This window comes from Carcharodon carcharias, chromosome 15, assembly GCF_017639515.1.
Source record: "Carcharodon carcharias isolate sCarCar2 chromosome 15, sCarCar2.pri, whole genome shotgun sequence".
Taxonomy (NCBI): Eukaryota; Metazoa; Chordata; class Chondrichthyes; order Lamniformes; family Lamnidae; genus Carcharodon; species Carcharodon carcharias.
The window spans coordinates 56,922,831-56,948,120 of NC_054481.1; the positions used below are offsets into that span (position 1 = coordinate 56,922,831).

General features: G+C 39.1%; 2 protein-coding genes across 12 annotated transcripts in view; one reads left to right on the plus strand and one right to left on the minus strand.

Annotated features, from left to right (window-relative positions):
* Window positions 1-4,818, minus strand: part of tom1l2 (target of myb1 like 2 membrane trafficking protein) — an 83,638-nt gene extending 78,820 nt beyond the window's left edge. For all 7 annotated transcript variants that reach the window (XR_005945274.1, XM_041206044.1, XM_041206042.1 and 4 more), the window contains exon 1: window positions 4,741-4,818. Coding sequence is in view for 6 of the 7 variants with exons in the window: in XM_041206044.1 (XP_041061978.1) it covers window positions 4,741-4,792 (52 nt within the window). In the remaining variant the exon portion in view is untranslated. The remainder of the gene's footprint in view (window positions 1-4,740) is intronic.
* Window positions 4,819-5,066: 248 nt separating this feature from the next.
* Window positions 5,067-25,290, plus strand: part of drc3 (dynein regulatory complex subunit 3) — a 64,329-nt gene continuing 44,105 nt past the window's right edge. The window contains exons 1-5 of one of the 5 annotated variants that reach the window (XM_041207087.1): window positions 5,067-5,262; window positions 22,294-22,471; window positions 23,212-23,328; window positions 24,002-24,168; window positions 24,310-24,456. In XM_041207087.1, coding sequence (XP_041063021.1) covers window positions 22,312-22,471; window positions 23,212-23,328; window positions 24,002-24,168; window positions 24,310-24,456 — 591 coding nt within the window. In that variant the 5' untranslated portion in view covers window positions 5,067-5,262; window positions 22,294-22,311. Of the gene's footprint in view, window positions 5,263-14,474; window positions 14,732-21,824; window positions 21,908-22,293; window positions 22,472-23,211; window positions 23,329-24,001; window positions 24,169-24,309; window positions 24,457-25,290 lie in introns of those variants that run through there. The other 4 variants (XM_041207086.1, XM_041207083.1, XM_041207084.1 and 1 more) reach the window with 4 other exon arrangements.

The following is a 25,290-nucleotide window of genomic DNA, read 5'->3' on the forward strand; positions in this document are numbered from 1 at the left end:
AAGGTGAAAAGCAAACAAATCATCCTCAGGAGCATGAAGAGAGATACATTTCCTATAATTCAGAGAACCATTGAAATTCATCACTAAGGGAGAGACATTCAAATGCAAAATGTTGGAAATTGAAACAATGGCTGCCACAAACAGACCCACCCAAAACCCCTTGGAAATACATAACGGGTGAAGTATTTCAGGGCAAGACTGTCAACCACTGCAGAGTGCTTGCAAGAACATTTTCAGTAGAGGAAACAAATGGGGGGCTGCTGCTCGCTCCCTCTTTTGGAACAAATGTATTACCTGGTGTGGAAGCCAACTTTACTAGAAATCTACCAGTGAACCGAGCTCTCATAATAGGTGCAGCATCTTCTACAGCTGACCGCATCCACAAAACCAGCTAATCCAAATAGGTGCAATGTTTAAAAATCTACTCCTTAAGGACAATCAAAGGACAATTAACCATATGTTCTTAGCTTTTTAAAAAAATTGGACTCTAACTTAGACATCAGAATTAAGGTGATGTCGTAATTTTATTAGTTCTTCCCCCTTGGGATTAGTGGTTAATAAATTTGCTCTTTGGCTCATTATTGCTTACAGTTTAAATAATTAAATACATTTGGATTTGGAACAGGCATATTCTCATGAAAAAGAAACTTAAACCTTTGTTGCGACCAACCAAGGAGGTTGAATAGAGGGAAGCCAGTTCACCCTTCCCACCTGGTTGTAACAAAGGCATTAACAAAGTGTAAGCTGGTCTAAATTTTAGATTTCACTTTAGTAGGATTTAATGCACTTAACTTGACCATTTTTATCTTAAAGGCCATGTTATACTAACATGTAGGCAAGGAGAAGCTATGTTGATATTGCTAACCTTTTATTACAAGCTACCCTAACATGATACAGTAAAGATATCACTGACTAGCAACAGATGATTGCATCAGAAGTACCTTACTTACTTGTATTGAACGGTAAATAATCAAATAGATAAGAGTCAGAATATATTTCTGTGCTTTCTACTAATATTCCTATGTTAGGATTTTAAGTTTGAAACTTAAGTGCTGTAACAGAAACTGCGAGAAAAGAATCTACACTATCCAGATCTATCAAGGACACATTGGCCTTGACTTCTGGTCTGATGAATGGGATGCTTGTAAAGGCATTTTTGCTTATGTTGAATAAACTTTGGTATTATTTGCTGATTCAATATCTGAGTCTTTGCCTGATGATTATATCTCTGAATTACACCAGTTTAAAGTGGTAATTTGGGATCTGGTAATTAGGTTGCATTAAGATAAATTTAGACTTGTCAAAACACCCTTTTTAAATGTACACAGCTCACCAGACCAAAGGCATTAAACTAAGTTACCAAGTTAATTTGAAACAAGTGGCACCTAAAAATAAAGATGCAAAAATCTTCTTTGGAGGAATAAAAGTTTCCAGAGCTGTGTTGATCTTACACGAACTAAGTAAAATCCAAAAGAAATGAAAGAATGTGCCTGCCAGAGCAGACAACCATGTAAACTGATGCACAGATCCATTAATTTGTTGCCTTTTCCTGTAAAGTGGTGGGTAGATTTACTGGACCAAGTAAATAGTGCTGACATTAAGAATTTCTGGCACGAGTGTCATTGTTTGCAACAAATTGCTATGCATAACTGTGATCAGGATTGCTGCATAAAGCTTCTATAACAGAAAATTCTGTACATTTACAATAGCCTTTGGATTTGCCTGGTTATCATACTGGTCAGAGCCTAGCTTAGAAGCAGGCAATTCAGATAGAATCACTTATCCTCTGAATGAAATCCTAAGTTTGTCACTGGCATAATCAACTGGAAACACAGGGCACAGTCCCAATTCACTGCAGCAGAACTTTGTATAAATTCAATTTCTAGCAATACTGCAAATATCTGAACCCCTCATCTCTGGCAACAAATAACAACTTGTGTCCTCACGGTTGTTAACATGGCAGGTTTGACAATTGCGATTCTGTCACTGCAAGTTAAAGATGCAGTCAACTACAAAATCTACAGTTAAACATAGTTGCAAATCACTGCAACAGAAATCATCCAAAAGTAACATATTTGATTTTAGCTTCTTCACTTTCACTAATGAGAATCATGTCTCTTACTACCAAACTTGTTGGATGTGTGTAGCATGATATTAAGGCACCAGTCGTAGCTTGATTTTTAAATAGTCACCCTTGGAAATTAGCGATATTGTATCCTGGAAAACTACATGCAGTCACTGTAGTTACCATACAAAGGACCAAAGGGGAAACAAAAACAAAAAAGCAAGTTTTTTTTTAAGAAACTCTCTCTAGCCTGTATGAACAGATTAGACTTTCAGCTCGTCCATATCCCATTAAAGTGATTTCCATCATCACCAGCTGTGTATATTTGACGCTAGGGTGGTGTTCCCATGTAGAAGCCAGAAAACCCTACCTCTTTTATTATGTCTAGACACAGCAGCTTCACATCATTTAAAGTACTAAAAGTTAAATGCGTGCTCATTTACAGACAACTGTACTTCATTAAGAAGCAACAATGCTAGCTTTCACCTCTGTGTCAGAAGGTCATGGATTCAAGTCCCACTTGAGCACAAGTCCAGGTTATACTGCAGTGCAGTTTTGAGAGAAGTGCCTTTTTTTGGATGAAACAGTAATTCGATAACTTGTCTGTCTCTCAAGTGGACTCAAAACATTCCATGGTACTTGTTCTAAGATGAACAGGCACAGACTACCCATTGACCCATTCAATATTTATACCTTGACCAGTATCACTAAAACATTATCTGGTAATCATCTTGTTGCTGTTTGTGTGACTTTACTGTGTGTAGATTTATTTCAGTATTTCTTACATTACAACAATTCATTTGCTGGGAAATGTCAGGATTGCAAAAGGAGCTACATAAATGCAAGTTAATTCTTTGTGGTGTAGGCAGATGATCAAATACTTTCTACAGCACTTCCTGTTGGGAGTCATGAAGACGCCATGTAAAATATCAATGCAACTGTTCAATGTGGAAGATGCTAGATCAAATTCCACTTAATTACTTTCATGAGTTTGAGACATTTCAGAGGTTTCTTGGGGTTTTTTTCCCAATAAACTTTTGTACTCGGGTAAACAAACTTAAATGTCATTGCTAGATAATAGAGTTCATTCTGGTATCCAGTGCTAAGATCAAGCTTATATGAACCAGCTACACAACCTCAAAGGATCCAAGATCAAGTATAGGATAATTTATGCACTGCCATGAGAAAACAACTTCAAACTTTGAAGATCAGCTTTTCCACAAACTCCACCAGTTCCCCATTTCTCAAATCAGCAATTCTGTTGTCTCTGAAGATGGTTGCCAGTTTAATGGCAATTAATGCTGAATATTGGGTGAACTTATGCTTTAAGCAGAAAAGATTCCTTTTTTATTTCAAGCAATATTATTTATAGGCAAATTGAATATTACTAAGAATTAAATTTTGTTTACCTTTATTTATGTAGCTATATATTCATATTTAACTAGGACAAAAAAATGGCAGCTACAAAATAAACATAACACGGTTGGTTGAAATTGCAGCCTTTCAAATGGTTGTTTTCTCTACTGGATCGCTGCTAAGCTATATTTCAGCAAATTAGCATGCTTAAGTTCCAATTAGGTATGCTGCACAGCAGACGAAGACCAAGAACAAAAAAATTAAGCTTAAAGGAAAAGTGGCTTTATTTTTAAAAGTCTTACCCAGCCCAAAACAGCAGTAGCACTCAAAACTTTAATTTGGAGACACAATTTTCATTTAAAAACAAACATCACATCAAGATCGAAAATATGCATATCCTTTTAAGCCCTTGTTTAGATCAGCTATCTAATTATAAAAATACAGGAAATTATCATTTTTGCACTACTTAATAGATTGTAATACTTCAATTTTGAGGAAAGGAAAAATATATACTTAATGAGTCTACATAAAGCTCACTTGGCAAATTGATGGCACTTCTGAGCAACAGCCAAAACAGATCACAGTGATGGGTAGTCATCTTTGCTTCGAGCTCTTTGGATTTGCTCTTTAGATTATATCCAATCAAATCATGCATACGCGTGCGTCATCCAACAAAACATTTTGCATCAAAACTAGGAGTGAGCGAATCACAAATTCCAATTCTAATCTCGGTTAAGTATTTACATTCAGTTTCTAAAATGACAAATTATGCCTTCCTTTTGTTTGCCATAAAGCCGACATTATTAGAATAAAATAAAAACAACGAAAGGGATGCATTGACACAAACGGTTCAAGCTGGTGTCAGGCACAAGCAGTTACAAACAGGGCCAAGGCGGCAAGAGCAATCTGATTGCATAAGTAGGTGAATACATCCATTTGTAAAATAATTAATAAATGAATTAATTAATTAATTCACTCACTCACTTTGGGCCGTATAGCTTTCGAATGACATTGCAGAAATGTAAACAAACATTTTCGGGCGGCGGAAATCTCCACCCTTAAACCATACATCACCTTGAAACAATATTTCCCACAAAACACTCTTTTTAATAACTTAAATGATAGTTTTCCTTGTTATTTTTAAAAAGATAGAAACTAAACCTAAAAAGACCCTGCAGCAAACCAAATGACACGGCACCCTTATGAGATCGATTTTAAAACAACAAGAATACTTATTAGACATCTGGAATAAAGTGAACGGTAATAAAGCAAGATAGACTATATGTGTTAAGATTGGCTACACGGTGTGAAGTGCTCACCTATACACTGTCCTACAGGAGTACTGTACGGGTTCCCAATGAAGAACTCCATCTTGACGCTTCCCCCTCAAATATCCAATGCATGCGAGTGACGTCAACTTCGCCTCAATCTGTCTTGACAGCGTGAGCATGTGCCCAGCCCTCCTCACGCTGATTGGCTAGAAATCCGCACACTTTCGGTTTCTTCACCCTATTCTATATAATTATTGGTTAATCGTCATGTCAGTCAAATCTTTTATCAAGTTAGTTCGCCCTTACCTTTGGATAATTATTTTGCCCACCTCCTCGCCACTAAGAAGCGTGTTTTATTTTTATTTTCCTTTACTACATGATACTAAAAGCAGTTACTAATTAAACCGATGCGAAATCCATCTGATGATGCTCCGGGGAGGGGGAGGGGAAACCGAGGGCATGTGATGTTTATCCTAGCAACCGGGGGAAGCTGGGCCCAGCGAGGTGCATGAAAGGAATCCGCAAGAGGTGGCTAATTCCAGACAGATAGAAACGAAAAGAACTGAGAAGGTAAATGTTGTTTCTATCTCCAACAGACTATAAATGGCAGTTAACTTTTCGACTTTCAGGTCCGTCAGTGGACGTTAATCACTCAAAACCAGCTTAGTTGGGCGGGAGATGTATTTCATATACTTGACACCAGACTCCCGAAGCAATTGCTTTATTGGGAACTCGGTCACGGGCAGGATACTCCCAGAGAACGGTGAGGATGTGTTAGGAATGTCCTCAAAACACCCCTGGGGAGATAGTGACAAACTCTGGGGGAAGGGACACTTCGCCAGAGGGGGGTGGGTGTTTACCAGACCTGAGGAATGGGGGGGGGGGGGGGGCTGGTACTGAAGAGACTAGGGTGGGAGGGCCTGACCAGACCAGACCTCTGAAGTGGGGCGGGGTGGGGGGATTTCTGAAGGGACCTGGGGAATGGTGGTGGTGGGGCAGGATTCTTTGAGGTTAGGGGAATGGCCTACCCAGATTATTACAACCGCCCCTTCCTCTCCTCCAGACCCTCAGGCCTCATTAGGCCCCCCTTTCCCCTCACAGGCCACCCCTTTCCCTACCTAGACCCCCAACGCCCTTCCCCTCCCAGGACTCATCCTTCCCCACTCTGACTACAACTCCATTCAACCAGGGCTTTTCCCAAACCCACTCTGCCCCCGCCTCCCCCCAAAGATCTATCAGGCCCCTCCCCTTCCCCATACGCTTGCTGACCACCTCCCTGAGCACGTGCCAGATCCTGCTTCCCAGACTCTGGCCTGCTCTTGTAGCGACAATATTTATATGGCTGGGCCAGTTCTGCTTCTGGTCAAGGGTGACCCCCAGAATATTGATGGTGGGAGATTCAGTGATGGTAATGCAGTTAAACTCCAACAAGTTTGTCATGTTGACTCTGCCAATTTTACCATTCCTTTTTAAATGTCCGGTTATTACATCCTTAATAGATTCTAACATTTTCCCTACTACTGACGTTAAACTAACTGATCTGTAGTTCTCCGTTCTCCCCCCTCCCCCACCTTCTTAAATAGTGGGGTTACATTTGCTACTTTCCAGTCCACAGGAACCTTTCCAGAATCTAAAGAATTCTGAATGATGGTCCTGTTTTGCTGGTTTCTGAATTGCTCCCAAATAGAAATAGACTGGAGAATGCCCTGAGCAGTCGAGGGCCCAATCTTGAAACCAATATTTATTATTTCAAAATTTCTGTTGGTGTGGGTTTTGATATAACCAATGGTAAATTGTAAATCGTTTATATTGAAGACCCACTTCTTTTGAAGCAATATGTTTTCCTTAGTTTAGACTTGAGCAATGATGACAACTGAGTAAAGCATTGAAAAACTAACAAAATAGACACAAAAGATTATATTTGGCAGGTGGGAATGTGAAGGCATTAGAGAGAATGCAGAAAAGATTTATGAGAATATTCCAGGGATGACAAACTTCAGTTATGTAAATAGATTGAAGGAGTTTGGATGTTTTCCTTGGATAAGAGAAGGTTGAGAGGAGATTTGAAAGATGTATTCAAAATCATGAGGATCTGAACAGAGTAGATAGGGAGAAACTGTTCCCACTGGTGGAACAATCAAGAACAAGAGTGCACCAATTTAATGCCATTTAAAAGAAACAATGAAGATATGAGGAGAAACATTTTCATGCAGTGAGTGCTTAAGATCTGGAATGTGCTGAATGATAGTGTGGTGGAGGCAGGTTCAATCTAGATATTCAAAAGAGAATTTGATTAATATCTGAAAAGGTAGAATGTGCATGGTTACAGGGAGAGGGCAGGGGAATCACACCAGGTGAATTGCTCACTCAGAGCCTTGATGAGCCGAATGGCCTCCTCTGCTGTAACAATTCTGTGCTTTTGAATGTCAAGGGGAGATGGTTAGATTCTCTCTTGTTGGTCATTGCCTGGTATTTCTGTGGTGCAAATGTTCATTTTGGCCCAAGGCTGAATGCTGTCCAGGTGTTGCTGCATGCGGGCATGGACTGCTTCGGTATCTGAGGAGTTGTGAATGGTACTTATGGCACAGAGGATGGTAAATGCTGAGCTGCTCAAATCCCAAAGGGAAACTTGAAACAACTGCCGCAACTGTTTTGCAATTTGTATAAATTTCAAGATGCATGCCTTGAAGTCAGTAGCAATAAGACCACTGAGTCTTATAGGTTTCTTACAAAACCAAATTAAACCTTTGTTTATAGAAGAAATCATTTTAAGTACATACATAGATCTACAATTTACTACTAAGATAACTTCCACATCTCCTAGTTAATCTAACTCCCAGTTACACTTTCGTTAAGGCAACAGGAAGACAGATTTTAAAAGACCCAGGCAAAGAAACACGATACCCTAAACAATCCAATTCAAAGTGAGTTTTCTTAACTTCACTTCTTTGTAGACAGCAGCTTAAGGCTTAAATGCTGGAGGTTTTTCATACTTGTAAGATTTTAGAATGCTTCCCTTACACACAGCCTTCTCTCCTTTTATAGATATTTTCCCCTTTGAATGCAAATTCCCATTGTTTCACTATGTCTTTGGGATTTATCTCTCATAATAAAAATCTCTCACGGTATCAATTTGACCAGTAATCTTTGGGAAAAATAAACACACTGTTTCTTAACTTCATCTGGCTAGGTGAAACATTTCTCCCCTCCTTTGAAATCAATCTAGCCTGGTTTATTTAAAAATGTAATTGTTCCCTTTACACCTATGTTTACCTACTTAACCTAGCTTATCTTCTGTTACATCAAAGCCTTCAGACTAGCTGCCTTTAATTCAATTAAGACTCACACTCACACACATAGACACCACTATTACTCTACAATAAATTCCAATAATATTATGAAAATTATTATATCTTCCTGACATCCCCCTCCTTATTAAAAAATGAACTGTCATAATTTAAAAAGATGGCTTAATTTTCTGAACCCACCTTACATTACCTCCTGTACTTGTTACACTAATACATTACCAAATGCACATATTAACATAATATATGTACAAATCCTTGATATCAACAGAAGTCATTCCAGTCCAGTGCCCAGGTTTTTAAATGCCCAATTTTCCCTTTAAGATTCAAATTCTTCACAACGCATCTGCAAGCAGATTTTCTTGCCCCGTCACATGTATAATTTGTAGATTAAATGGCTGCAGTAATAAACTCCCACCTGAATAGCCTTGCACATCTGTCTCAAAATTTGTCTAGAAGCTTTAAAGGATTATGGTCTGTATAAACAGTTGTTTCTGACTAATTGTTTGCAACATAAATCTCAAAATGCTGCAACGCTAACACTAAACCCAATGTCTCCTTTTCGATCGTTGAATATCTTCTCTCTTGTACATTCAACTTCCGTGAAAAATACCCTATTGGTTTTTCAATTCCAGTGTAACCTTCATGTAACAATATGGCCTCAATGCCTATATCACTAGCATTAACGGCCAACTTAAATTGCTTGATGTAATTGGGTACTGCCAAAACTGGTGTCATAGTTAATACAGTTTTCAAACTGTCAAATGCCTTCTGATACTCCTGTGTCCATTCAAACTTCTTGTTCTTTTTTAATAGTTCAGTCAATTGAGCAACCACATTACTAAAATTTGGTACAAATTTCCGATAAATCCCACTCGGGCCCAGAAATCTCAAAACTTCTCATTTTGTTGTAGGCACGGGGAAATCCATGAAAGCCTTGACTTTCACATCTCTCTGAGCCACCTTACCATGCCCAATGGTATGGCCTTGATACGTAACTTAAGCTTTTGCAAGTTCACTTTTAGCCAAATTCATAACCAAACTAGCTTCCAGTAATCGAGTAAATAATTCTTCCAGATGTTGTAAATGCTCCTCTTACGTCTGACTGAAAACTATCAAGTCGTCAATATACACAGCACAATTGCTCAAACCTTCAATTACTTTGAGAGTCTGAAATGTTGCAGGTGCATTTTTCATACCAAATGAAATTATTTTAAACTGATGTAGTCCATCTGGTGTCACAAAAGCTGATATCACCTTTGCTCTCTCCAATAACAATACTTGCCAATATCCTTTTAGCAAACCAATCTTTGTGATAAATTTTGATTGTCCCACTTTCTCAACATAATCTTCCAACCATGGTATAGGATATGAATCCACTTTTGTCATAACATTCACCTTTTGATAGTCCATGCACAGTCTTTGTGTTCTATCCAGTTTCGGTATCAGCACAATAGGCAAACTCCAGTTACTGCAGCTAGACTCAATGATATAATTTTGAAGCAGGAATCCAATTTCTTTCTGTACTTGTGATAACTTTGCTGGACTTAATCAATAAGGATGTTACCTTAGCGAAGATTAAACTTTTACACATACATCATGTGTAGCTAAATTTGTCCTTCCCAACTTATTTCCACAAATATCTTTTGTGTAGCTCCTCCAAATCACTTTGACACTTGTCTCGATATTACATTTAAATTTTCAAGTACCCCCTCATTATCCAATTTGATTAGAGAAAAATCAATTTCAGAATCCTGCATTTCTACTTCTTTCTCATTATCTACCACCACTGATACTTCCTGTTGGTCCCCTTCCTTGTCAAAGTACTTTTTAAGCATACTTACATGACACGCCCTCTGCTTCTTTCTTCTATCTGGAGTATTTATTAAATATCTACTTCACTCAATTTTTTTCATTCCTGTAAGGCCCACTAAACCTTGCCTTTAACAGGTCACCCAGTACTGGTAACACAACTAATACTTTCTCCCCGGCAACAAAACTACTAACTGTAGTTTTCCCATCTGCCTTCGCTTGCATCACTTGCTATGATATCTTTAAATGTTCCCGAGCCAACTCACATGCTCTGTCCAATCTCTCTCTCAAGTTTGACACATTACCGAGGAGAGTAGTTTCTAAATTTTGACCCACCAGTTTCTCATGAGTCAATTTCACTAGTCCCCTTACCTATTCACCATAAACTAGTTCAAAAGGATTAAAACCAGTTGATGCATTAGGAGCATTCCTAATAGCAAATATCAAGAATGGAATTTTCCTTTCCCAATCCTGGAAGGACAATACATCCTCATCATAGTTTAGAGTTTGATGACATCTTTCCAAAGCCCCTTGTGATTCCGGATGGCAAGCTGTTGACTTAAATTGTTTTATCCCCAAACTGTTCATTACTTCCTTAAACAGCTGTGACATGAAATTTGAACCCATCTGATTATACTTCCTTAGGTAAACCATAGCTTATAAAAAAATTTAGTAACTTTTCCACAATCTTCTTTGTTGTTATGCTTCTCAAAGGTATTGCTTCAGGAAACCTGGTAAACGCATCCATTATTGTTAGTGATTACTGATTTCCACTTTTAGTTTTAGGGAGGGGTCCTACACAATCAATCATGACCCTAGTAAAAGGTTCTTCAAATGCTGGAATTGGAATTAAAGGTACCAGCTTAATCACTGCTTGTGGTTTCCCTATCACCTGACAAGTGTGACATGTTCTACAGAATCTGACTACATCCCTATGCAATCCAGGCCAAAAAAAAATGTTTTATTATTTTCGCCTGTGTCAAACTCCTAAATGTCCCCCCCATTGGAATTTCATGAGCAATTCTCAGAATCTCATTTCTATATTCAAATGGTATTACAATCTGATGCACCTCCCTCCAGCTTTCATTTGCTGAAGCATCATAAGGCCTCCATTTTCTCATTAAAACATTATCATTAAGGTAATAACATTCTGGAATACATTTTGCCTTTGTTTCTGAGTAAACTGTCAGATATAAATGTTTTATTTGCAAATCATTTTTCTGTAACTCCACTAACTGCCTTGAGTTAAACACTTCAGCTGAATTTTCCTCTGTTCTTTCCTCCTGAACAATCTTATCAAACACAGTGTCAGCTAATTGGACTTCCACAGCTTCCCTATGCCTTCCTGCTTCAGCCTGTGATCTCATTATCACACAATCTGGAAACAATCCAGGATGCTCTCTCTGTAACAGTCCAGTTGAAAAATTTCTACAGGCTGCTCAACTATCATAGGCATTCCCATATCTGTGATCCAGCTATATCATCACCCAGAATAAACTGAACCCATGCAATGGGTTATTTTTCCACTACTCCAACAATCACCTCACCTGTTTTCCATTTACTCTTTAAATTTATCTTCCACAGTGGGATAGGTTTAGCATCTCTGTGAATCCCACTTATTATCACCTGTTCCTGCAGTTTTCCCTCTGAACAAATGTCACTATCCCACAGCAGTAAGGATTGACTAGCCCCTGTGTCCCTTAAAATTTTAACATCTTTACCCACTCTACCCTGTACACATGGAAAGACTTTCCCTTCACACGCAAGATCTTTAAACATTTCTGCAACCTGCCCCTCAGAATTCTCTTGGGTTAATTGTGAACACATTCCCACTTCTTTAACTATCACTGATTCTTCCTGTTTTGCCTGTACACAAACCACTGGCTTTTCCTGTGCCTGAACCTCAGAACCCACAGTACTTTTATTTCCAGCACTTTTTTGTACCCCTATAATTCCAACAGATTTTCCCTGCAATTTCCAACACAGATTTCATGTGTCCAGCTTTATTACAATGAAAACACATCAATTTTTGAATATCACCTCTACCCTCAGCACCTTCATCTTTATTTTGAGGAAAAATTTCCTGGGAATTTCCATCTACTCCTCTTCCCTGACTACTCACCTTCCTTTCACCTTCCCACTTTCTATCTTTCTCTGATTTAAAAGGGTGACCAAAGAGGTTTAGCTGTATGACCTAACTCATAATCATCAGCTATCTCTGCTGTTTGTCTTACTGTTTGACCCCTCTGTTCCTCCACATGAGTTCTCACTACCAAAGGAATTGAATCTTTAAATTCTTCCAAAGAATTTAGAGCTACATATGTCATCTCTATTTTTAATGCCCGAATCCACCAGTCAAAGTTACTTTGTTTTACTCTCTCAAACTCAAAATATAAGTTTGCTGTTCTCTCATTCCTAAATTTCTGCCTGTATGCCTCAGGAACCAACTCATACACACTCAAAATAGCTATTTTTACCACATCACAGTTCATCGACATTTCTTCTGATAATGAAGCATAAACCTCGTGCTCTACCCACCAACATGGATTTAACAACAATGTCCCGTCCTCCTGTGGCCATTTCATCTGTTTAGCTATCTTCTCGAATGAAATAAAGAATGCTGCCACATCTTTCCTCAAACTTTGGAAGAACTTGTACAAATTTAAATATCTCCTCACTTGGTTTTAGGTTAAAGGTTTTTTTCATCATCAGAACTTTCCTAAGGATCTTAGGTCTCTTTTTTTTAACTTCCAGCCTTTTAAGCTGGTATTCCCTTTTTCATTCCTTCTCTTTTGCCTGGAATTCAAGTTCTAGCTTCCTTTCTTTCTCCTGCCTTTCCACTTGCTCCCTTTGAAGTGCTCTTTCTCTTTCTTTTTCCTTTTTTCTTTCTCTGTCCTTTCTTCTTCTGCTGCCTCTAGCTCAAGTTTTTTCATTTCCTTTGCTTCTTCAAGTTCAAGCCTCTTCATTTCTAACTGAAGTCTCACTATCTCCAGCTGTGACTTACTAGTGTTAGGTATCACTTCCAACTTTAAATGCTGTACTAAACCTTCAATTATATCTGCTTTCCTTACCTCTGCAGGTAATCCCAATTGTAACTTCTCCACCAATTCCATTAACTTAACTTTAGATGAAACTTGTAAACCAGCCAAAGTTATAACTTCAATTCCCAGACAAGTCTTAGCAACTGCCAAAGCCACATTGCAGTCTCACCACTTCACAAAAACCTCACACCAACTCCTGAATTCAAAGTGCTTCTCGTACTCGTAACCTTAAGATTTACCAACTCCAGATCAATGAAGGAATTTCAAATATATCCCGCAAAGAGCCCCCAACTTTGTTATGGCACAGCTCAAACCCCAAAGGGAAACTTGAAACAACTGCCACAACGGTTTTGCAATTTGTATAAATTTCAAAATGTGTGTCTTGAATTCAGTAGTAATAAGACCACCAAGCGTTATAGGTTTCTTACAAAATTAAATTAAACCTGTATTAATAGAAGAAATGACTTTAAGTACACACAAATAGATCTACAATTTACTACTATGATAACTTCTAAATCTCCTAGATAATCTAACTCCCAGATACATTTTCGTTAATGCATCTGTAGGTCAGATTTTAAAAGACCCAGGCAAAGAAACACGATATGCTGAACAATCTTAATTCAAAGTGAGTTTTCTTAACTTCAGTTCTTTGTAGACAGCAACTTGAGGCTTAGATGCTGGAGGTTTTCCACACTTGTTAGATCTTAGAATGCCTCCCTTACACACAGCCTTCTCTCCTTTAAACACATTTTCCCCTTTGAATGCAAATTCCCATTGTTTCACTATGTCCTTGGACTTTACCACTCTAATAATAAAAATCTCTCATAGTACCAATTTTACCAGTAATCTTTGGGAAAAATAAACACAGCAACTGCCAAAGCCACATTGCAGTCTCATCACTTCACAAAAACCTCACACCAACTCCTGAATTCAAAGTGCTTCTCGTACTCGTAACCTTAAGATTTACCAACTCCAAACCAATGAAGGAATTTCAAATATATCCCACAAAGAGCCCCCAACTTTGTTATGGCACAACCGATTGTAAATGCTGAGCTGCTCAAACCCCAAAGGATTTCTTAACTTTGCCTGGCTAGGTGAAACATTTCAACCAACCTAGTCTGGTTTATTTAAAAATGCAAATGTTCCTTTTACACCTACGTTTACCTACTTAACATTTCAAACCTAGCTTACCTTTTGTTCCATCAAAACCTTCAGACCAGCTGCCTCTAATTCAATTAACACACACACACACACACACACACACACACACACACACACACACACACACACACACACACATATATAGACACACATCCCACCAATACTCTGCAATAAATTTCAATAACATTATGGAAATTATTATATCCTCCTGATATATTGAACATGGAGGAATCATCATCAAATATCCCTGAAGAAGGGTCACACGGACTCGAAACGTTAATGTTGTTAAACTCTCTCCACAGATGCTGTCAGACCAACTGAGTTTTTCCAGCATTTTCTGTTTTTGTTTCAGATTTCCAACATCCACAGTATTTTGCTTTTATCCCCACTTCTGACCTTGTGTTGAAAGGTAGACCATTGATGAAGCAGCTGAAGATGTTTGGGCCTGGGACACTACCCTGAGGAGTTCCTGTGGTGATGTCCTGGGGCTGAGATGTCTCCAACAACACAATCGTTTTCCTCTGTGCTTGGTGGACCAGTGAAGAGTTTTCCCCCTGATTCCCATTGACTTCAATTCTGATAGGGCTCCTTGATGTCACAAGATGTCAAATGCAGTTACACTCATCTCACCTGGAATTCAGCTCTTTTGTCCTTGTTTGGACCAAGTCTGTCATAAGCCATGTGGCCTTGGTGGAACCAAACTGAACAAGTTATTGCTGAGTAAGTGCAGCTTGACACCTTCCATCACTTCGATGATGGAGAGTAAACTGTAGGGTTGGTAATTGACTGGATTGGATTTGTCCTTGTCCTCATTTCTGTGGGCAGAAGATACCTGAGCAATTTTTCGTATTGCCAGTATTTCAGCTTTTTTGCCAGTATCTGTGCTTTTTTTACATTTTTGTATATATTTTTACTTTAGTTTTATGTTGTCTCTTATCTCTTTAGTCATCAATGGCTGTTTTTTGGCAAGTGGAGCGCTTGCTTCTTAAGTGTGCAAACTGGTTTTGTACATATTGAGTTAGTTTTGATCTCCTCTCACTGATATTCTGTCATTTTACCCATTAACAGATTTGCCCAATTCATTGTGGATAGTTTTTGTCTTATTGCATTGAAGTTAGCCTTACTGAAATCTGGAATCTTTGTGGCTGTTTTGTGTTTCTCCCTTACAAACACTACATTGAATTTAATCATATTTTGAGCATGCACCTTTAAGCTGTGAACTAAATCTGGCTCAATCCTAAATCTAATATGGAATGCTTTCTTGGCTCGAGAACATATTGTTGGCTCAAGAACATATTGTGGCAGAAAACTAACCCAGACAAACTCAAGAATTTCATTATCTTTCTGACATGCTAGTCTACTTACCCCAATCTGTATGAAAGTCAAAATCTCCTATTAAAGTCACTCTGCCGTTGCTACATCCATGACTGTGTCTGTCACTTCATGACTGCTACCAAAGAGCTGATCCACAACTCCAGTTTCAAGTCCTTTACTATTTCATAATTCTACCCATAAATTGTCCATTGCCTGCTTACCTTTCATTATACTCTCTTGTCATTAAAGTGATTTCATCCTTCATCACTAATACTCCTCCCCTCTACAATGTTTCCTATCGTTCCTATAGACCTACGAACCTGGTATATATAATCCCCACCCTAACCGTCTTGCAGCCATGTCACAGTCATGGGTACCATTTCATACGCTCCAAGTTGTATTTGTGACTGAAATGTATTCCATTTTTTTCTTATACTCCATGTATTTGTATAAAGAACACTTATTTGGGCCACAGACCCCTACCCTGTCCTTCTGCTCTAATCTTTCACTGACATGTATTTTTTAAATTTCTCTCTCCTGGTATAATTACTTTACATTCTTAGTTTTCTGTTTACTTGTGGTGCCTAAAGCACAATTTCTGACTGTTACTCTACTTTCTTCTCGTTTATTTGCTTTGGAACAATTAGTTATTCTACTTTTTCCACCTGAGTTTACTCTTCCCAATTTAGTGCTTTAAAGTCCTTGTGATGACCATATTTATCCTTTCCACTTGGACTCTGGTTCAAACCCGATTTAGGTGATGAAGTTTCTTCCAAGTACTGGTGCCAGTGTCCCATGAAATGGGACCCCTCTTCCCCGCACCACTTCTTTACCCACTGTATACCCCAATCATCTGTTTATTCCTACACCAATTTGCATGTATCGTAAGTAATAATCCAGAAATTATTGAGGTCATGGAATTATAGAAATTTACAGCACTGAAGTAGGCTATTTGGCTCATTGTGTCCATGCAGGCTGATGAGTAGCCATTCAGCCTAATTCCCTTTCCAGCTCTTGGTCCATAGCCTTGTCAGTCATGTAGGCCATTTCAAGTGTATGTTCAAGTACTTTTTAAATGTTATGAGGGTTTCTGCTTTCACCATCCTTTCAGGCATTGAGTTCCAGATCTCCACCAGTCTCTGGGTGAAAAAGATTTGCCCTCGAATTCCCTCTAAATCTCGACCTCTTCCCCTGAATATATCCTCTCTGGTTAAGGGCTTCTCAACTAAGAGGAATAAGGTTCTCTTTCCTCTCTGTCTAGATCCCTCATAATTTTATATACTTCAATTAAGTCTACCCTCAGCCTTCTCTTTTCCAAGGCAAACAACCCTAGCCGATCCAATTTTTCCTCTTAGATAAAACTGTCCAGTTAAGGCGACATCATCATAAATCTCCTAGGTATTGTCTCTCATGCAAATCATACCTTTCCTATCATGCAGTGATGAGACTGAATGCAGTACTCCAGCTGTGCCCTAACTAGTGTCTTATACAGTCCAGTATCAGCTCCCAGCTCTTGTATTATATGCCTCAGCTAATAAAGACAAGTATCCTGTATGATTTCTTGACTACCTTATCTACCTCTTGTGGGCAAACAGTCCAAGGTCCCTCTGTTCCTCTTCATGTCTCAGTATTCTACCTGTTATTGTGTATTCTCTTGCATTGTCAGCCTTCCCTAAATGCATTACCTTACACTTCTCTGCATTGAACTCCATTTGCCACTGTTCTGCCCACCTGACCAATCCATTGATATTTTTCTGCAGTCTACAGCTTTCTTCTTCATTGGGCAGAATTTTGACCTTGGTGGGCGGGCGAGTCCCACCGGCTCAACAGCGGGCAGGCAGTCAACCCCTGCCACCGAAATGGGGCCCGCCACCATTTTAAGTGGGCGGGCCAATTAAGCCTTGCCCAGCGAGCTGCCTGACGGGAAGCGCTATGCGCTTCCTGTGCGGGGGTGGGAGGGATTCCCCAACTGTCAAAGTGCACTCTTTCGTGCGTGTGCGCGAAACAGCACACATCTCCCTGAGACTAAGTGCTGTCTCAGGGAGATTACTGACAGTCTAAAAAACTTTAAGAATAGAAAAATAAAAAAATTATTAACATGTTCCCTTCATGTGACAATGTTACACGAGATGGGACATGTTAATAAGAAGCACAGAAACTTTATTAAAATTTTTTAAAATGGACATGAAACCTCATCCCGCCGGTGGATGAGGTTTCATGTTTTTTCAGAAGCCCGCTGGGGCTCCTGGCTTGCCCGCCAACCTTAAGGTTGGACAGGCAGGGTCTTTAATTATCTTAATTATCCTGTCAATGGCCATTGACAGGTTGGCGGGCAGACAGCTGATTTCGCTGTCCGCCCGCCTTCCTAAAGATTTAAGTGTACCAGGATGACGTCGGGGGTTCCGCCCGACGTCATCCCGTGTCATTTTTGCGTCGGCGAGCGGGACCCGTCCCCCAACTCGCCAGTGGGAAAATTCTGGCCATTATTAACATTATGGCCAATTTTTGTATCGTCTTCAAACTTCATAATCATACCCCCTACATTCGAGTCCAAATTATGGTACCACAAAAAGCAGCTAGTACTGAGCCCTGAAGAGCCCCACTGGAAACAGCCTCCCAATCACAAAAACAACTATCGACCTTGCTCTTTGCTTCCTGTCTCTGAGCCAATTTTGGATCCAATTTGCCGATTTACCTCGGATCCCAAGGACTTTTACTTTCATGACCATGTGGGACCTTATCAAAAGCTTAACTAAAATCAGTGTGGACTACATCAAATGCATTACCCTCATTGACCCTCATATTTTTTCCAATAATTTTCCCACCACTGAAGTTAGGCCAACTGGCCTGTAATTACTCAGCCTACCCCTTTCTCCCTTTTTAGAAAATGATACTGTGTTATTTGTCCTCCAATCCTCTACCACCACAACTGGTAGCCAGAGAGAATTGGAAAATATGGTCAGAGCCTCGATTTATTCTCTTGCTTTCCTTAGCAGCTTAGGATACATTTCAACTGAGCCTGGGAATATACCCACTTTTAAAGATGTTAAACCACTTAATATGTCCTCCCTCACTATGTTAATTTCATTTAATATTTTACAGTTCTCCTCCCTGACAGCAATGTTTATATCACCCTTCTCTTTTGTAAAACCAGACAGAAAGTATTCATTAAGAACCATACCAGCGTCATCCATCTTCACACATAGGTTACCTAATAGGCTGTACTATTTCCTTAGTTATCTTCTTGCTCTTTATATATTTATAAAAATCTTTGGTTTTTCCTTGATTTTACTTGCCAATATTTTCTCATGCCCTCTCTTTGCTTTCTAGTTTCCTTTTTAATTTCACCCCTATACTCCTTTAGGTGTTCTACAGTATTGAGTCCTCGGTATTTGTCATAAGCTTCCCATTTTTTCTGTATCCTTTAAGCCCCTTGAAATCCAGAAGGCTCTGGATTTGTTCGTCTTTTTAAGAGAACATACATGCTCTGAATGCTCACTGTCTCTTCATTGAATGCCTCCTACTGATCTGGCACTGATTTACCTTCAAACAGCTATTTCCAGCCCATGTTAGCTAAATCACATCTCAGCTGAGTAAAATTAGCTTTTCTCTAATTAAAAACTTTTATTCCTGGTCCATCTTTGTCCATTTTATATATCTGTCCTAAATCTAACTGAATTATGGTGCTCCCCAGCCTCCCCCTGCTTAGCTTCATTCCCTAAAACTAAGCCCAGAACAGCCATTTGTTGTTGGGCTTGCTACGTACTGACTAAAAATGTTCTCCTGCATTCTGTTCCTTCTGTGTCTTTCACACTAATTCTCACCCATTTAATATCTGAGTAATTGAAATCCTCCCTATATCTGACTTACTGTTTTTGTACTTCCAAGAGATTTATCTACACATTTGCTCTTCTACCTCCCTCTAACTGTTTGAGGTCTTTAGTACATTCCCAGTAGGTGATTGCCCTTTTTTGTTTTTCAGTTCAACCCATATGCTTTCTTTGATGATCTTTCTACCATACCATCCCTCCTCATAGCCAAAGATGTTTCTTTAATCAATATTGTGACCCCCTCCTTTTTTATCCCCATCTCTATCTTGTCTCAAAATCCTGTGACCAGGAATACTGAGCAGCCATTCCTGCCCTTTTTTCAGCCATATCTCGGTAATAGCTATGGTAACACATTGACATATGATATGTGTCAATCTGTACTTTCAGCTCATCTGCCTTATTCCCTAGATGTCTTTCATTTTTATATATACCATTCAACGCTGCCAAACTCCATTTTTGTCTATTTTCTAGCCTTCATTTCTTCTGCCTCTCTAACATGCTTACTAATTTCCTGCCTTCCATTTCCAATTATTCTTCTCCCCTTTCTGAACCTACTCTCAGGTGCCCATGCCTCTGCCAAGTTATTTTAAGCCCTCCCCAACAGCACCAGCAAAACCCCCTGCAAAAATATTGTTTTCGTCCATCTTGTACAGGTCCCATCTCAGGACCAAAGACCTCCCCCCTACACCATCCACGTGTCCAGCCACATACTCATCGGCTCTATCTTCCTATTTCCGTGCTCACTAGCAAGTGATAGTGGGAGTAACTTAAGGTTCTGCTGTTCAGTCTCTCGTCTAACTCCCCCATCCCTCTTTCTGCCTATGTGGAATGGGAAGTTTATATGGATGGAGTGATTAAGGGCAGTCAACTCAGAAGAGCATGATAATTTGAAATGGAAGTTGAAAATGATGAGTATTAGAAGTTAACCTGGTGTGAGGCCAAGGGAATGAAGCTATCTTGGTGAGAAATTTGGCATGGTACTTAAGTGGGAGGTAGAAAACGAGCAGTTTGAACACAAGACAAGAAGGATCAAACAGAGTGAGCTGTTCAAAGGAGGCGACGGTGCCAGAGGAAAGGTGGACAGACAAAGATGTGATTTGGTGATGTGATCCACATTGCCATTGCGGTAGTTTGGGCAAGGCAAGTGATTGAAGCTATAGCTAAGCTCAGAGGCTTTATTTATGATGAGTAATTGAAATCGAACCTGGGTCCCCACTGCATTACCATGGGTCTCTGGATTAATAGGGGGTGGGGGGAGCGTAGCGGGGGGTGATGGAGCAGGGGTGGGTGGGGAACTTTGCACATGCATGCGGGTGCATGCTGGAAAAGCTCCCTGAGACACAGCTGCCTCAGGGAGATGAGTTCTGAAAAACAAAAATAAAGAATTTTTAAATGTTAAAAAAATGTCCCCGCTCATGTGACTCTGTCACATGAGCAGGGACATGTTATGAACGGGATGTAAAATTTTTTTTTTTATTTGCTATTGGAAACCTCATCCCACCTGTGGATGAGGTTTCCTAAAAAGTGCAAAGGCCTTCTAATTGTTAGAAGTTAATTAATATTTTAATGGCCTTAATAGGCCTTCTAATTGTCGGCGAGCGTGCTGCCGATTCCCGTGTGTGCCCGCAAGTGAACTATTGCGTGACTACACGTTGACATCGGGACACTTGCCCGACGTCATCGCGTGTCATTTCACGTTCGAGCGGATAGGGTGCATGCCTGCCTGCTGAGGTGAAAATTCTGCTCATGATAACGGTCTCACCCTTGACACTGTCTTTGCTGGCTTCATTGGCTCCTGCACCCCATCACCTCCAGTATAACATTCTCATCCTCATTTAAATTATTTTATAGCCCTGTCCATTCTCCAGCCATACAACTATCCCTTCCAGAACAGTTAATTTCTCCAACAATGAACCCGTGCATTAACCTCAGCCTTTCCTTTGCTCCACCATAGGCATCTGTCCCTTTAGCGGTGTAGGCTTCATCTCTGGGATTCCATTCCATAACTCACCTCCTTTAAGAACCTCCTGGAAACTCAACTCTTTCTTCATGCATTTGGTTACCCTTATTAATAACTCCTTTAGCTTGGCAACCTTTTTTGTCTGCATCTGCCTAGGGTTTTTTAAAAGTATTACTTAAATTTCAGTTGTTGCAGTTTCGTGCTATGCATCCAGTGCCAGTAGAAGCATTACACATAGCAGAGAAAGAATTTAATCAAGGTTTTCAAAGGTGAAAGTTTAATGTTCCAGCCTAATGTACCCTATGAATCATATTAATTATTTCAATCCATTTGGCTCAGATATATATTTTACACCATATCCATAAATATAATAGTTTACAGTGCCATTTAATACTCTTCAATGTATTATTATTGCCTTATAACATATTCTTATCTACATTTGATATTAATCATGTTGTCAAGAATCTTGCTTCAAAAATTGTTCACTCCATTGTTTGTTTTAATTTTTCAGTTCTCCCTAGTCTGTACAGCTCAGTGTTACATTTTTTTAAAAATTGAAAACGTTGGAAATACTCAATAGATCAGGCACAATTTGTGGAGACAGAAACCTCAGATCAGCTGCTGCCTGACTTTGAGTATTTCCAGCACTTTCTGTTTTCATTTTAGATTGCCAGCATCTGAAGTACTTTGCTTTTCAATAGGACAATACATGGTGTAGTTATCAACCGAACCAGCGAACACTTGTAAGAATTCAATTGCAAGGCTGCCACATTTTTCTGCTCTGCTACCAAGGTAACTGAGGGAATTAAAGGCAGATAAATCCGATAGATGTTTTAGTAACACATTGAAAACTTCAAGCAGCATTTGAAATCCTTTTAATTTGCCTCTGCCTATTTATTGCCTCACTTTAAAAAAAAAATCAATAGACCCCCATCCACAAGCAAGTGGAGAGGGAAACCTCTGCAAGAAGAGTTGTGCACTCTTCCACTGAGAGGTGTGAGAGTAGGTGTGGGTGACCCTTCACTTTGCCTCTTTGCAGAGAAAGGTGAGTCTGTTCTGTGCGACAACCACAGACAGTTGCAGCAGCTGCAGGCATTTGTAGTCTGTTCATTATAATGTTATAAAAAAATTGAATATTTGTTCTGGCAGTATTTTTTTAAAAACATTTTCTTTTTAAGTGAATACAACCATTCAAAATGAGCCGGCTGTATAAAACAATAGAGCCCAGTGTCATCGATGATGAAATGCTTGAAGAGGCAGTAAAGAAACAGGGACCATCAGGAAGGGCTGGACAAATAGCCCAGTTGGAAGGAATTGAATTCAAAGATGTACATAATCTTCAACTTGATTACCGAAGTATGTTTTAGATCTGCGCCAGTGACTGTCTTTCGTGATCTTGATAAACACAATCTTGATAGCTTTTGGCTTAATTACTGCAGATATATTGATAAACAATCTGCAGTTGATTGTCAGAGAATGCACCCTTGCATATATTATAGATACATAATTTATATATATATTATATATATGATGAAAAACAATGTATTGCTCTGCACTTAAGCCCACTTTGATCTAAATGGCCCATCCTTATTATTGTGATTGCTAATAATAACTTATATTTATAAAGTAGATTTAATGTAAATTTAAAAATCCCAAAGTGTTGCACAGAGAGGGGGGCAAGTGGGAGAAGGAACAGAGTTTGAACCATAGTCAGAGAATTAGAGGTGGTGATTGAAAGCTTGATTTAAGAAATGGGTTTTTAAGAAGGCTTTAAAAGAAAGGTGGAGAAGTTTGGGGAGGGTGTTCTGGTAGTAGGGCCAACATAGCTGAAAGCAATGAGGAGAAGGCAGGCCAGTGTCAAATTAAGGACTTGAGACTTGGGAGGGAATTTAAGGCTGGAGGGGTTTGCAAAGTTATGATGGATTGAGAAAACTGGAAATAAGTTTAGAACAAGTGGATATTTGAAATAAAAATAGTAATCTAGAGATTCACATTAGGGTAAGGCAGTTTTGCCCTCAAGAGAAAACATTTGCATAGATATTCATTTTTTTATTGTGACTTACATTGTTTCAAAATCTCTGATCTCATCGGCATAGATATACTAAAGATTGACAATTTGTGGCGGTTCAAAACACTGACCAAACTCCAGTTAGACAATAACGTCATTGAAAAAATTGAGGGACTGAACACGCTGACCAACCTGGTGTGGCTAGGTAAGTGCTGAAGAAATCAGTATATAACACATCTTAGCTTTGTTTTAATCTGGCTACGTTTTGGCTATTTAAAAAAAAAATTCAGCCAGAGACATGACAGATCAGTCGTGATCTAATTGAACAGCAGAACAGGCTCGTGGCACTGAATGGCCTACTATCTGTTCTTATGAGTCAGGAGCACCACAATCCGTTCCACTGATGTGTTCCTACTGGAAAGTGTGTATGTTTGTCAGTCGAGTGAAAACTGATTTGTATCCTCCAGAGTGGGAAAGCCAAACAATGCTCACTATTTAGGTTCATGCAAAAAGACCACTTGGGTAAGGAGGACATCCAGTCCCATTTAAAGCAAACCACAGAATTATGCTTTCTGAGAGAAAAGAAGGAAAATTTGGAAGGAAAAACATTTTTAAAAATGGTCCTGTATTAGTATGATTATAGGGTGTTTTATTTTGCTTTCTGATTGGTACAGGAGCAAGCAGGTTGTAAAATCAAAGATGGAAAGGAATCCTGCTGGTTAACAATATGCAGATTAGTAACTGTCTAAACCCACACATAATGAATAACTGGATGAAGTACTGGAAAGCTGACAGTGCCTCTGGAACTGTACCCAAAGGAGAGGAAAGGGGATCATTGGGAAAAAAAAACAAATGCCAGTTTGTTTTTCTTCTTTTAGATTTGTCCTTTAATAATATTGAGATGATTGAAGGCTTGGATGAACTGGTTAAACTGGAAGACCTCAGTCTGTACAGTAACAGAATTGCCAATCTTGAAAACATGGACTCGTTAGTAAACCTGCAAATCTTCTCTATTGGAAAAAATCATATCAGTAAACTGGAAAATGTAAGCAATTTGATTTAAATGGTGATCATCATTCACTTCCACGACCCCCAATATTCTTCCTTATTGTCAATGTTTTTTTTTAATTTTAGTGCTTAATATATCTGTGCAGTTATCTAGATTACAATAATTTTATTCTTGCAGATTATCTACCTAAGGAGATTTAAGAGGCTGCGCACAGTGAATCTGGCTGGCAATCCTATCTGTGAGGATGAACGATATAGCATGTACATTCCTGCCTACCTGCCTAACCTGCTGTACCTGGACTTCAGATTAATAGATAAGACCACAGTAAGTATTTAATAGCAATGAATCAGAGGTGTAATTGATGTCGTAATGATATGCTTCTTGTCCACGGTTAAGGACTTGTTTGACTGAACATAATGTTCATTTGGCACCAAACTTTGTAAGATTAGAGAATTTTTCAAACAAAATGAACTGTAACTAAATATCCCCAATGGTTTATTCAATGCAGTGTTATGGAAGAGTGTCCAGTCTATACCTCTCCATATGAATTCCAATCTTTTTGTACCACTAAGGTAGACAAACTATCTGAAGCCCTCTAGTTTTGAAAATTTCCATTGCAACCATTTAATAAATATTTTAAAGAACCAATTGTCTTATATTCCAAGTGTTACTAATTTGTGTTACTTGGGTTCCTTTCTGTTGTGAGCATGTTGTAGGATGTTGGTTACAGTTTGGTAGGTCTGAAGAAATCTTCGTAGTCGTACGTGGATTAACTGTAACATTATTGACTCTTACTGTATATTTGTAAATATTTCTAATGGGTACAAGCTAGGAGCTGTCTCCACGCTGCTGGTTCACAGCTCTGTCCGACACCACACTAACCCTTAGGTGCGGGTCATGTGTTCTCTTACATCATTGTGTGTCCTCTTACATCATTCTGTGGGCCACACTATACTCAATCCCACATTAACCCTATATGTGCCAGACCCTTTTAGTACACACCTCCCCCCCCCCCGCCCCAAAACAAGTTTTCATTCAATGTATTTTAAGTGCTTATAGTTTGCCTTATGCCTTACATTGTTGTTACTATCATACATTTATATTGTTATTGCTACATTATCATTACCCCATCTCCACTCTTCAAGTCCTTGAATTCAA